Consider the following 13,695-nt stretch of genomic DNA (forward strand, 5'->3'; position numbering starts at 1 on the left):
TTGTAGATCGACGACAATACGTTCCCGAACCTGATGGCGATCCTGACTGGGTACAACAGCACCCTGGCTTACGACACGTGTAACCCACGTAAGGTAGGTCAACTGGAGACGTGTCCGTTCGTGTGGAATATGTTCACCAACAGTGGTTACGTTACGGCCTATGCTGAGGACGAGGCCAGCATCAACACGTTCAACTACCACAAGTACGGGTTTGTTAAACCTCCCACGGACTACTACCTACGACCAATGGCACTGGCAGCGGAGAAGAATCTAGTAAAGAAGCTCAAAAGCTCTCTAACCATGTGTCTGGGCTATGAAAACTACGCGGACTTCATCTACAGATATGCATTGGATTTTGCGACGTTCTACAAAGATGAGCCTAGTTTTGGGCTCTTCTGGACTAACACGTTCAGTCACAACGACATCAGTGATCCATCATCTATGGATCTGCGGATAAAGTACTACCTCGAACAGTTAGATGACCGAGGCATCCTGAACAACAGTATGGTGGTGTTCTTCAGCGATCACGGCCTGCGCTTCGGAGCGGTTCGATCTCTGCTGACCGGTTGGCTCGAAGAGCGACTTCCTTTTATGTTCCTGTGGTTACCGGAATGGTTCAAAGAACAACACCCGGAAGCGGTTCAAGCATTGAAAATCAACCGAAACCGACTGACCAATCCTTATGATCTCCACGCAACTCTTAAACACGTCCTGGAGCTCTCGGAACGGGTTGACAACCTTCCGCCTCCTTTCAGCTGTCCCAACTGCCAGAGCATGTTCCAGGAAATGCCCTGGAACCGATCCTGTGAGGAAACGTCTATCGCACCGCACTGGTGCACCTGTTCGAACTTCGAAAAGATCGACAAAAGCGCCAAGATCGTCCACGAGGTGATCAGCTTCGTGATCGACTCGATCAACCGGGACCTGGAGGATCATCAGAAAAATTTGACCAAGAAACTTTGTGCCAAGATTCAGTTGAAATCGATCTCGCTGGCCAAGGTGGCCAGATACCCGGATGCACCGGAACCGCATACGGACTATTTGTTGATCTTCGATGCCAAACCTGGGTCGGGCAAGTTCGAGACGACGGTCAGGCACTACACCAAGCGGGACCAGTCGAAGACGCCGTTCGAGGTGACCGGATCGATCAGCCGGCTGAATGAGTATGCTAGTCAGAGCGAGTGTATGCACGTGGATTACCTGAGAAAGTATTGCTACTGTTTGCGGAAGAAGGGTGGATAGGGTGGTAGAAAGTGAGTTGTGGTGGGCTTTTAATGTAGCGTTTATTGTGACAATAAGTGTGTAAACGATGTTTGAGGCAATCAAAACAAAAGCCTAGCGCACAGATCCCAAGATCAACAGAGTCCTGCTTATTTTTATACAAGTTTTTTTCCTTCAAAGGTAGGTTCTGGTTTTGGTATTTTTTTTTATCAAGTTATTGATCCTATTTGGAAGTCAAGTAATTTTTTGCTTTATTTCAACGATGGAAGTACTAAATGGCGCTTAGTAAACATGCTTGCCAATATAAAGCTTATTTTTGCGAAATTATACTAAAATATCATGCAGTGTAAATTGGTCTTTCCCAAACTGAATATCCAGAGATTCATCACCCCGGGTTTTCAGTCTTCCGAGACAGTTAATCTTTGCAATTCAGATGAACATGAGAATTTTTTGTCTCTATATACCAGTGATCAATTCGTCATAAATTTAAATTGGATCTAATATTCAGAACGGAAAATATGTCTATATGCTTATTTTAAGCATAATACGTTAGTTTTAAATCATAGAGATGGCTTCTTCTCTTCTTTGTTTATTTTTTCATTTAGAACCTTATGCAAATAACTCAAACATGTATTTTGATCGTTGAGGAACCAAAATGGCGTAAAGAAAGATATTAAAAATGGTTTAAATCTGTCAATTGATAATATGTTACGGTCGCCATGTTGTACTTGTTGATCGAAAAATTAAATGGTTTTTTTTTCAATTCTGTAGTAGAAGGAATTTTATTAACAACTGATTAGCTATCCGTTTTGAATTGATATGCAATTTTTTACGCACGGTCAAAGTTGGTAAAAGCAGCGTATAAGACTATCCCCACCAGTGTATTAAGTGTATTAAGGACAAACGTCTTGACATCCCACTTCAACACTGCATCAAAACTTCAAACGCACAAATCTCAAGAAGCAAGCGTTACACAACAAAGCAGTTTATTATTCTGTTCTTGCTCACTTGTAATAAGCTTAAAATAAGAAGATCAGGTGCGCTGGTTTTGTTTACGAAGAGATTTGTGCCCTCGAAATCGTGAGTAGGTGACAAAGTCGGCCATTGTGGCGGCCATGTTGGGATTCTAACAAGTCCGTCCTTAAGTCGGTGAGTAGTAGAGCTATGTGAACTAAACTGTCTCGAGTATACCAAAATGGCGAATCCTTGTCGTTTTGACAGGTCTCCTACTCGATTGGAACTGGGGATGACAGCAAATCAACTGTTCTAATTTTGACGTTTCTCTCTTTGTTTTATCCAGGCTCGTTCATGTGAACTAGTTGCATTTCTGATACCCATCCGTTTTCGCACCGCGCTTTCACATCATCGTTGGTAAAATATTACCACCGGTGGTTGGTAGTAGTACTTCATAACGTAAACAGAGCGCAGTACGGATCGTTGAGGATGGATTGCTCAAGACTTGCTCTTCTACTTCAACTGGGACAAAGCCTGCTTCTCAGCTCAGTGTTCTGCGAGTATTTCCACAGTTATTCACTCAAAGCGTCCTCTCCAAATTTCCTTTCTGTCTGTCTATATGATCTATGGCTATGGAAGTTCCTCAAGTGTTATGTTCGACGAAATACGAATCGTGGACAGGTATCGACACATGCTCCAGAAAATTCCAAAATAGTTCAATTTACGGAAGAGCAAGCTGTGCAGCTGAGCGATGATATTGTACAGAAAAATGCGGATCCCGGAAAAATGCTTCTGGGGAAACTCTTGGAAGCATTCTCGAAGAAGTTCCTGAGGGAATTCCTTGAAAAACTCCTTCATAAATCACTGAAGAAACTTCAGAAGAATCACAAAAGAAAGTTCAGGTAGAATCGTTGGATGAACTTCATGAGGAACCTTTGAAGGAATTCCTGGAAGAATTCCAGAAGAAATTCCCAAAGGAGTTCCTGTAGATGATTCCTTAAAAAACCCTGAAGGAGTTGCTAAAGGGGTCCTGGCAAAATCTCTGAAGGTATTCATGGAGGAATTCCTGAAAACAAAAATTTTTAGGGGAATCCTTGAATGAACACCGAGAGAAACCCCTGACGGATTGTCAGGCGAAAGCCCTCGGTAGAAATGTCTGGAGGTTTTTCTGGAGAAGTCCTTTAACGAATTTCTGAAGGAATCCCTAAAGAAATTCCTGGAAAAAGTTCTGAAGGATTTTCTGGAGAAACCCCTGGTTTATTTTCGGGTAAAATCCCTGAAGAAGTTTCTGGAGAAATCCCAAAAGGAATTCCTGAAGGAAACTTTGAAGTAGCTCCTGGGGTAATTTTAGTCACTTGTATCGGCGCTGTAGTCTTGGGGAATTAAAACGACTGTCCTGGAGAAATCTCTCCAGCAATTCCAAGAGAAATCTCCGATGAATTACTGGAAAATAAAAACTTTGAAGAATTCCCTGAAATATTTTCTGGAAGAACACCCGCAGGAGCTCCTGCCTGGAAAAATCGTTCTATCAATCTCACGCACTTTCTGGTGAATCCTTTAAAAAATCCTGTAGCCCTAAAGGAGTTCCTAGAGGAGTCTCTGAAAAAACTATTGAAAAAAGCACAAGGAACTCCAGGTCAAATTCCTCAAACAGTTCCAGGAGAAACTTCTGAAGGAATTCCTTGGAAAATCCGTCAAGGAATTCCTAGAGGAATCCCAGGAGTCCCTGAAGAAGCTCCTGCAGAAATCAACGAAAGAGTTCCTGAAGAAACCATTTGGAGAAATCCTTGAAAGAATTTGAGAAGAAAAACCCTGAAAATCTTCGACAATTCCAGGAGAAAGAATTCCAGATGGAAACTCTGCAAAATTCCTGAAAGGAAGGAGTTCCTGGAGGAATCCCTGAGAGAGTTTTTAAAGATATGCATGAGAAATGCCAGAAAAAAATCCAGCCAATAATTCTAGGAGACATTCCAGAAGCCGTTCCTAGGCAAGTTCCTGGAGGAATCTGTGAAGAAATTGCTGGAGAAATTCCTCAAGGAACTTGAGAAGACACCCCTCAAGTGACTTCAAGAGAAAAAAATCCTAAAGAAATTCGAAAAGAAATCCCTAAATGAGTTCCTGAAGAAACCTTGCAGGAATTCCTGAGAAAATTTTGGTAGCTTATATCGGCGCTGCAGTCTTGGGGAATCAAAACGACTGCCCTGGGGAAATTTCTCCAGCAATTTCAGGACAAATCCTGGAGAAATCTCCGATGAATTTCTGAAATAAAAAACTGAAAAAATCCCTGAGAGATATCCTGGAGGAATCCCAGAAGCAGCTCCTGGAAAAATCTCTCCAGCAATCACAGGAGAAAATTCTCAAGTAACTTTAGGAGAAATCTCTCAAAGAATACCAGGAAAAATCTAAAAATTATTCCTAGAAGAAATTTCTAAAGAAATCCCTGGGAAAAGAATCCTGAAACACTTTCTGGTGAATCCTTGAAGAAATTCCTGGAGAAATTCCCGAAGGAGTTCTGGAGAAGTCTCAGAAGAAACTCCTAAAAAAACGATTGAGGAACTTCAGGAACTTCCAGAAGAAATTTGTGAAGGAATTCCTTGAAAATCCGTCAAGAAATTCCTAGAGAAATCCCAGGAATCCCCGAAGATGCTCCTGCAGAAATCCTCGAAGTAGTTCCTGGAGAAATCGCTTGGAGAAATCCTTGAAAGAATTTGAGAAGAAATCCTTGAATGAGTTCCTGAAAAAATCTTCAACAATTCCTGGAGAAGGTATTCCAGAAGTAACCCCCGCAATATTCCTGAAGGGAAGGCGTTCCTGGAGGAATCCCTGATGGAGTTTTTAAAGATTTCCTTCAGGGAATTCCAGAAAAAAAACCCGCCAATAATTCTAGGAGACATCCCAGAAGCCGTTCCTGGACAAGTCCCTGAAGGAATCTGTGGAGAAATTTCTGGAGAAATTTATTGAGAAATTCCTCAAGGAATGAGAGAAGAAACCCCTCAAGTGATTTCAAGAGAAAAAAATCTAAAGAAATTCGAAAAGAAATCCCTTTTTTTTTTTTTAACTAGTTCATTTATTTGGGGCTCAATCGCGTTTAACGCTTTGCGGAGCCAAAATTCATTTTTTGTATTTTATGTACAAATATAATTCTTATGCAACATAGTTAGTAGGGGACGGAGCCAGGATACTCGTGGCAGCTCGAGATTAGTGGGTCACATATGCTTTTAGGATGGGCGTGGTAAGGACTGGGGGTAAGGGTTCTCTGAAGCTCATCCGGAAGGTATAACGTAATGGCGAGTTCGTTGTCTTCATAGTGATTCAGCACCAGATTGTAGCGGGCTTTTCATCTGCCGGATGGCCAGGAACAACACAAAGACGAAAACAGAGAAAAAAAAACTGGGGGAGAAAACACAAGAGAATTAAACCTTTATACAAGACAAACGAAGAAAGTCGTAAATGCATAGCATATAAGTGACATCGCGAGTGCCCAACACATCTCTCACAAGAACAAAGGGTTGTCTACCTCGGGCCTCAAGGGTATCCAAAAGTAGTGCTCTGGAGGCGTCATTATCCGGGCATTGCCAAACTACGTGGTCGATGTCATCATAACCGGAACCGCACTTAGTACAAACATTGCTCAACGCGAGGTTAATCCTGTGTAAATGCGCATCTAGCGAGTAATGGTTGGACATAAGCCTTGACATTACGCGAATGAAATTTCGACTTACATCCAAACCATGCCACCACGCTCGCAAGGAAACATTAGGAATAATAGAATGTAACCACCGTCCCAGCTGGCCATCTCGCCAATCATTTTGCCAACTTTGAAGAGAACTCTGGCGAACAAAATGGAAAAATTCATCATGTGAAATTCTTCTATCATAGATCTCACCTTCCTGAGCGCCCACCTTTGCGAGAGAGTCCGCCTTCTCATTGCCATAAATTGAGCAATGCGAGGGGACCCATACAAAGGTAATCTTATATGATCTTTCGACCAGTGCACCCATCTGCTCCCTTATTTTTGTAAGAAAGTAAGATGGATGTTTTACAGGTTTCATCGACCGGAGTGCCTCAATAGAACTAAGGCTATCCGAGAAGATGAAGAAATGGTCTACGGGCATGTTGGAAATCATCCCCAAAGCGAAGTTGATTGCTGCCAGCTCAGCAACATAAACCGAGCAAGGTTCCTGAAGTTTGCGGAAGGCGGTGGAATTTTCATTGAAGACACCGAAACCAGTGGATCCATTTATGCGAGATCCATCAGTAAAGAATCTCTTACAGGAATTGACATGTTGGTACTTTTCGTTAAAAATGCGAGGAATAGATATACATCGAAGTTGATCTGGAATTCCATGAATAGCTTGTTTCATGGACAGATCGTATTTAACAGAGGAACTGTCATTGGTGAAGTGTACACGAGGTGGATTATAACCTGGGAGGCTTATGTCAGATGACATGTAGAAAAGATAGATTCTCATAAATTTTGACTGAGTATTCAGAGTAAGCATTTCTTCGAAGTTTTCAATCACAAGTGTGTTGCTCACTCCACACTTAATAAGTAACCTTAGCGAGAGCTCCCAGAAGCGGTTCTGGAGAGGTTTCACCCCTGCCAGGACCTCTAGGCTCGCATTATGCGTTGAGTGCATGCAGCCGAGGGCAATACGCAGACAACGATATTGAATTCGTTCCAACTTTAATAGGTGGCAGTTTGCTGCTGAGTGGAAACAGAAAGAGCCATATTCAATAACAGAGAGAATAGTCGTTTTGTAAAGTTTTATGAGGTCCTCCGGGTGAGCACCCCACCATGTTCCGGTAATTGTGCGTAGAAAATTGATCCTTTGTTGACATTTTTGCACCAAATTCTTGATTTGGGTACCCCAAGTGCCTTTTGAATCAAACCAGACCCCAAGGTATTTCGAAGTCAAAGATTGGTCGATTTCTATTCCCAAAAGATTGAGTTTCAGTTGGGCTGGGTTCCGCTTCCTAGAAAACACAACCAATTGAGTTTTTTGCGGAGAAAACTCGATCCCTAAATTTCTTGCCCAAATGGAAAGATTGTTTAAGGAATTTTGCAATGGTCTTTGCAACATTTCTGCATGTGGGCCTTTGAGAGAAACCACAGCATCATCTGCAAGTTGTCTTAGCGTGCATTGTCCTTCCAGACAGCTATCAATGTCTTTCACGTAGAAATTATAAAGCAAGGGACTTAAACATGAGCCTTGGGGTAGGCCCATGTAGCTAATTCTGGAAGTTGTCAGTTGTCCGAGATTGAAGCTCATATGTTTTTCTGACAACAAATTGTACAAGAAATTGTTTAAAAGTCCGGGTAGTCCACTATTGTGCAGTTTTTCTGACAATATTTCTATGGAAACTGAATCAAAAGCGCCCTTAATATCCAAGAAAACTGAAGCCAATTGCTCCTTTTCCGCAAAGGCCAGTTGAATATCTGTTGAAAGCAACGCTAGACAATCGTTTGTTCCTTTGCCCTTGCGGAACCCGAATTGTGTATTTGAAAGCAAGTTATTCGATTCAACCCAATGGTCAAGTCGCGATAGGATCATTTTTTCCAACAATTTCCTTAAACATGATAACATAGCAATTGGGCGGTATGAATTATGATCAGACGCTGGTTTACCAGGCTTTTGAATAGCTATTACTTTGACCTGTCTCCATTCATGCGGAACGATGTTGTTCTCCATGAATGAGTTGAACAGGTCTAGTAATCGTCTTTTTGCGATATCTGGGAGATTCTTAAGAAGATTGAACTTTATCATATCGCGTCCCGGAGAAGAATTGTTTGATGAAAGAAGAGCTATAGAAAATTCCAGCATTGAGAATGGTCTGTCCAGAGAACCGCCTCTTGAGATTGATTCCCAAGAAATCGGTGGTGCTGGGACTGAGTCTGGGCAGACTTTTTTCGCGAAGCTGAATATCCAACGGTTGGAGTATTCATCACTCTCATTAGAAGATGAGCGGTTTCGCATGTTGCGAGCCACTCTCCAAAGCGTTGTCATCGAAGTTTCTCTTGAGAGACCCTCAATGAAGTGTCGCCAATAACTACGCTTTTTCGCTTTTAGCAAGTTCCTCAGTTGTCTTTCAAGCTTTGCGTACTCTTGATAAAGATCCGAGGTGCCATGCCTACGAAAAGCTTTGAAGGCATCAGATTTTTTAAGATACAATTGAGTGCAATCATCATCCCAGCCAAGTGTGGCTGGTCTTCTTTTGAAGGTTGCACCTGGAACGCGTCGTTTTTGTGATTCTAATGCACTTCTGTAAATTAGTTCAGACAGGAATCGATACTCATCCAAAGGTGGGAGAGGATTGGATGATTCAACCCCAAAAGATACCGCTTCTGCATACTTTTGCCAATCGATATTCCTAGTGAGGTCAAAAGGAACCTGAATTGGCTCGTCTGACCTTTCGTAATTATGTTTTATGGTGGTTATAATGGGCAAGTGATCACTACCATGAGGATCTTCGATCACCTTCCACGAGCAATCGAATGATAGTGAACTTGATCCCAAAGAAAGGTCAAGCCGACTTTCTTTACCGTCGGATGCAATGCGTGTCACTTCACCTGTATTCAAAACGTTCAAAGTGAAATCGTCGCACAAATCATAGAAAATAGCCGCTCTGCGATCGTCATATGGCTCGCCCCACCCAGTACCATGTGAATTCATATCACCCAGAATTAAAACTGGATGTGATAGTGCAGAAACTGCATTCCAAAGATGACGGCGGTTAATTGAAATACCTGGAGGAATGTAAACGGAAGCTACGCAAAGATCTTTACCCTTTACGTTTATTTGGCAAGCGACAATTTCTATGCCAGGATGAGTCGGGATTGGAATTTTATAAAATGAGTAACATTTTTTGATCCCCAAGAGTACTCCCCCGTAATGGTCATCTCTATCCTGGCGAATTATGTTGAAATCGTGGAAGTTGAGTTCATCTTCAGAAGAGAGCCATGTTTCACAAAGTGCAAATATATCACAATCTGAGTTGTGAATCAAAAACTTAAACAGGTCTAATTTAGGTTTTAAACTATGACAGTTCCACTGTAGCACAGTGATCATATCTTGTACCTCACTTGATGAATTAGCCATCGAAAGATATGAGCGAAGCAAGGAGGGGCCATGATTGTGTCAAATTCCGAAGATATTCTTCTACTGTTGGGATAAAAATATCAATAATGCCTCGAAGTGTGTCCGGAAGGCCGATGGCATCATATAAGCGATCCACAAGAACCCTGAAAGTTAGCAGTCCTCTTTTGGGTTTGGGAGGTTTAGTTGAAGTTCGAGGAGCTTTTGTAGCCTTTTTCTTGCTACTTTGTCGAATGCTTTTTTTTGAAGTATATTTTACAGTCGGAGGCGGATTCACTGGGTCTTTACTGCAGCATGGAACTGAGTAATCAGGGGCCTGTTTGTTCGGAGTTTTTAAATTTACTCCGCTTCCTTTTGTATTAGGCAAACTTTTGAGGGAAGATTTCAAAAAGACCTTTCGGCGCAATCCCGGGGAAGATGATGACTTCCTTTTTCCAGGTGCGTGTACCTCCGAAGAAGATCCACCCTCATCAGTTTCGTCATCGTCCTGATCATCAGAAGACAACTCGTGAAAGGGATTTTCAACTGGGACAGCTGATTCAGACACGGATTCTGGTGTTTTAAAAGATTTCACCATCTCCGCATATGTCTGTTTGGAGCGCCTTATGATAGAACGACTCTCATTTTTAATGCGTCTTTTATAGGCCGGGCAATCTTGCAAGTCATGTGGATCTCCGCCACAGTAGCTACACTTTTCAGCTTCCTGTGTGCAAGAGTCCTCTAAATGAGCCTGGTTGCATTTGCCACAACGGGGCTTGTTGTCGCAAAAGCTATCACTGTGACCAAACTGCTTGCATTTGGTACAATTGAATACCTTCGGCCTAAAAAGACGCACTGGGTAAAAAGCACCATCAATGACTACAAATTCTGGGAGGACGGAACCTGGGAAAGTCACTCGAAAAAACGCTGATGGCGAGTACACTTTCTCACTCCCTTCAATGGAAGCCTTAGACAGCCGCTTACAATCTAGGATTGCCACATCGGGGATAGATCTATTCTTAAAGCGTCCGAATCCGCTCTTGATGTCCTCGCACGTCAGCATTTCGTCGAGGATCTTCCCCTCCACCTCTACTTCTCGTGCCGGCACATAGATCGTATATTCACAGCTAAACGCTTCGTGCTGAGCAATTTCATTTGCTGCTTTGTAACTAGGTGCAGTTACACGCAGCTTGGTCTGTTTCACTTGGTGAATAACAGTCCCAGGATACTTACGCGTCAGATCTCGAGAGATTGAGAGTACATTCAACGGTTTGTTTTTGCGCCGGAAATAGACAACCCAAGGCCCAGGCGAAGATGGTTGGTAAAATCGCGTTCGAGCAATGATATCTTTTGGAGGCGTTTCGCCTCCATTTGAAACTTCCATGTGGGAATTACTATTCCGCACCAAATGAGAGAAAAGAAAATGCACCAAAGAAAAGAAAAAAAAAAACAAACCAAACGTCCAATACAATCCAAACTATTTTATGCCGAATGCGATTTGAACTTTGACGCACCCCAATGCATAAAACAGCTTACAGGGGGAAACAGAGGTGGAGCAAAAAAAACAACCTTGAAAACAATACCGATTCGGAGAAGCGAGCGAAATTCGATTCAATTTGAATACAATGTTATACTTAGCCGTATGGACTCGATGTGAGTGTAGCAGCTGTCCGTTCGTCCGTCCTGTGTGTTGGCAACGGCTACCTACGACCGTAGGTAGTACTCGAACGAATAAAATCAATCACCGTTTTGAGCTGTCGGCGATTATAATTATCAGGTGGCACGATACTATGTAGAACTAAGTCTACCTAGTTCGCTCCCTTCGCAGGCGCAATCACCTATGGCACTTAAATTTGCACTAAATTAAACTTTTTACTCGACCAAAAACCCACGCGGGCGGTGGGGAAAAAGACCGAAAAAACTGTCTGCAAATTGTACCTTGTGATGAGACCGGGAACTTGTCGACCGACTCGTATAAGCGCTCAGCAAGGAATGAAAAGAAATCCCTAAATGAGTTCCTGAAGAAACTTTAAAAGAATTCCTGTGGAAATTTTGGTCACTTATATCGGCGTTGTAGTTTTGGGGAATCAAAACAACTGGTCGGGGTTCTGCTAAACCGAACCAAAGACCATTTTTTGAAAAATTCAGTTTTCTTTACCATTGGATGAAGAAATTGATGATCCTCCTTCTATGTAAAAATGCAGTAATTCTGACAGCTCTTCGTGGAGTAAATTCAAAATTTCTGTTTGGCAGAACATACAAAAAATAAAATTGCATCCAACCAGAGTGAACTGTAAACCATTCCATAGAATCAGCGAAATGTTTTAGTGTTGGTCCACATGAAGAACATTTCAAGTTATGCTCATCGCCGTCAAATTTCTAACTTCCAACCGACTCATTGTAACAACCTGTGGGAGAATTGAACACGTTATTAGAAATACGGATGTTGGAGGATACAATTATGTGTCGATGGTGCTGATCGCCATTTTTCCAAATCACATTCAGCCAGACCGAACCAAGTCCACTGCATTTTAGAATCTATTTATTCTCAACAATACAAAAATCAACTGGTTTTAAATACCTGCGTTATGTCGACACACCTCATACTGATAATTTAACACAGAAGCCGTCATTGAACAACAAGGCTAATAAGAATAATAAAGCTTGAAAAAAATCAAACACTTGGTTCGCTTTGGCTGATCGAAAAATGGCGTTTTCACGAAATCCATGCTAGAAAAGAATGTTTATAACTTGATTTAGACTTAACGACCGACCTTCAGTTAAGTAAAATGACCTAGAGGTAACGTGCTTGGTTATCACTCAAAGGACCCAAGTTCGAATCTCTTTAATATTTTCGATTTTTTTTGTCTTAGTTCACTTTGGCAGATCATTTTCATGGTTTTCTTCGACCAGTATAAATTTGATGTACACAAATTACTCCATTTTCACATCTCAGGACCTCAGGACATGCAAAGACATCATTTTACATAATCACTCTTGCTCTGTGCCTGCACATGCACCGCCTATTAAAAAACATAGGTGGGAAGGGCTGAGCTAGGAGGGCTTCCGCCGTTCATATTTCAAACTATTTTAAGACCTCCATGCTACCATAATAAACGCGTCCTCTCTTATTCATGTAAAGAATTGTGAGTTATATCGATTTCAACTTCATGGTCGATGACGAATCGAGTTTTTTTTTCACAATCCGAATGGTTTTCTATGAAACAAAGAAACGCAGTCAGCCACACTGAACTATAAACCATATTCCAATGTTTTTGTTCAGCCAGAGTGAACTGAGTGCGAAGTACTGAAAAATTAATTGTAATTATTTCAATGATTTCAAATAATTTACATGTATTCTTCGTCTCTGATGATTCATAAAGGCTTGTAAGTTACATGTGTGTGGAAAAGTTTCAAATAATGCTAGCTGTTGTTTATTTGTGAGTGGTTGAAGTTTAAACTTAATTATCTCGGAATAAAGTTTTTGGCACTTAGTTCGGTTTAGCAGAACCCCGACCAACTGTCCTGAGGAAATCTCTCCAGCAATTTCAGGGCAAATCCAAGAAGAATCTCCGATAAGTTTCTGAAAAAAAACTGAAGAAATCCCTGAAAGATGTCCTTGAGGAATCCCAGAAACAGCACCTGGAAAAATCTCTCCAGCAATCACAAGAGAAAATTATCAAGTAACTTCAGGAGAAATCGCTCAAAGAATTCCAGGAAAAATCTAAAAATGATTCCAAGAAGAAATTTCTGAAGAAATCCCTGGAAAACACTTTTTGGTGAATCTTTGAAGAAATTCCTGGAGAAATTATTGAAGGAGTTCTGGAGAAGTCTCTCAAGAAACTCATGAAAAAACGATTGAGCAACTCCAGGACAAATTTGTGGAGGAATTCCTTGAAAAATCCGTCAAGGGATTCCTAGAGAAATCCCAGGAATCCCCGAAGATGCTCCTGCAGAAATCCACGAAGGAGTTCCTGGAGAAATCACTTGGAGAAATCCTTGAAAGAATTTGAGAAGAAATCCTTAAATGAGTTCCTGAAAATATATTCAACAATTCCAGGAGAAAGAATTCCAGAAGGAAACCCCACAAAATTCCTGAAAGGAAAGCGTTCCTGGGGAAATTCCTGGTGGAGTTTTTGAGGATTTTCTTAGAGGAATTCCAGAAAAAATCCCGCCAATAATTCTAGGAGACATCCCCGAAGCCATTCCTGGAAAGTCCGTTTTTAAAGAAATCTCTGAGGAAATTTCTGGAAAAAATAATCGAGAAATGCCTTAAGGAACTCGAGAAAAAAAAAACCTCAAGGGACTCCAAGAGAATTGAAGGAGAAATCTCTGAAGGAAATCCTGGGGAAATCCCAGAAGGAACTGTTCAAAGAATCACTGATGAAATTCTTAGAGGACTCTGTGATGGAATTTTTGAAGGAAACCCTGAAGACACTTCTGA

General features: G+C 41.6%; 1 protein-coding gene across 2 annotated transcripts in view; it reads left to right on the forward strand.

Annotated features, from left to right (window-relative positions):
• LOC109407770 (uncharacterized) overlaps window positions 1-4,765 on the forward strand; it is a 38,985-nt gene extending 34,220 nt beyond the window's left edge. For both annotated transcript variants that reach the window (XM_019680945.3, XM_019680946.3), the window contains exon 5: window positions 7-4,765. In XM_019680945.3, coding sequence (XP_019536490.3) covers window positions 7-1,242 — 1,236 coding nt within the window. In that variant the 3' untranslated portion in view covers window positions 1,243-4,765. The remainder of the gene's footprint in view (window positions 1-6) is intronic.
• Window positions 4,766-13,695: the final 8,930 nt, after the last annotated feature.

The sequence above is a fragment of the Aedes albopictus genome, chromosome 2 (genome assembly GCF_035046485.1).
Source record: "Aedes albopictus strain Foshan chromosome 2, AalbF5, whole genome shotgun sequence".
NCBI lineage: Eukaryota > Metazoa > Arthropoda > Insecta > Diptera > Culicidae > Aedes > Aedes albopictus.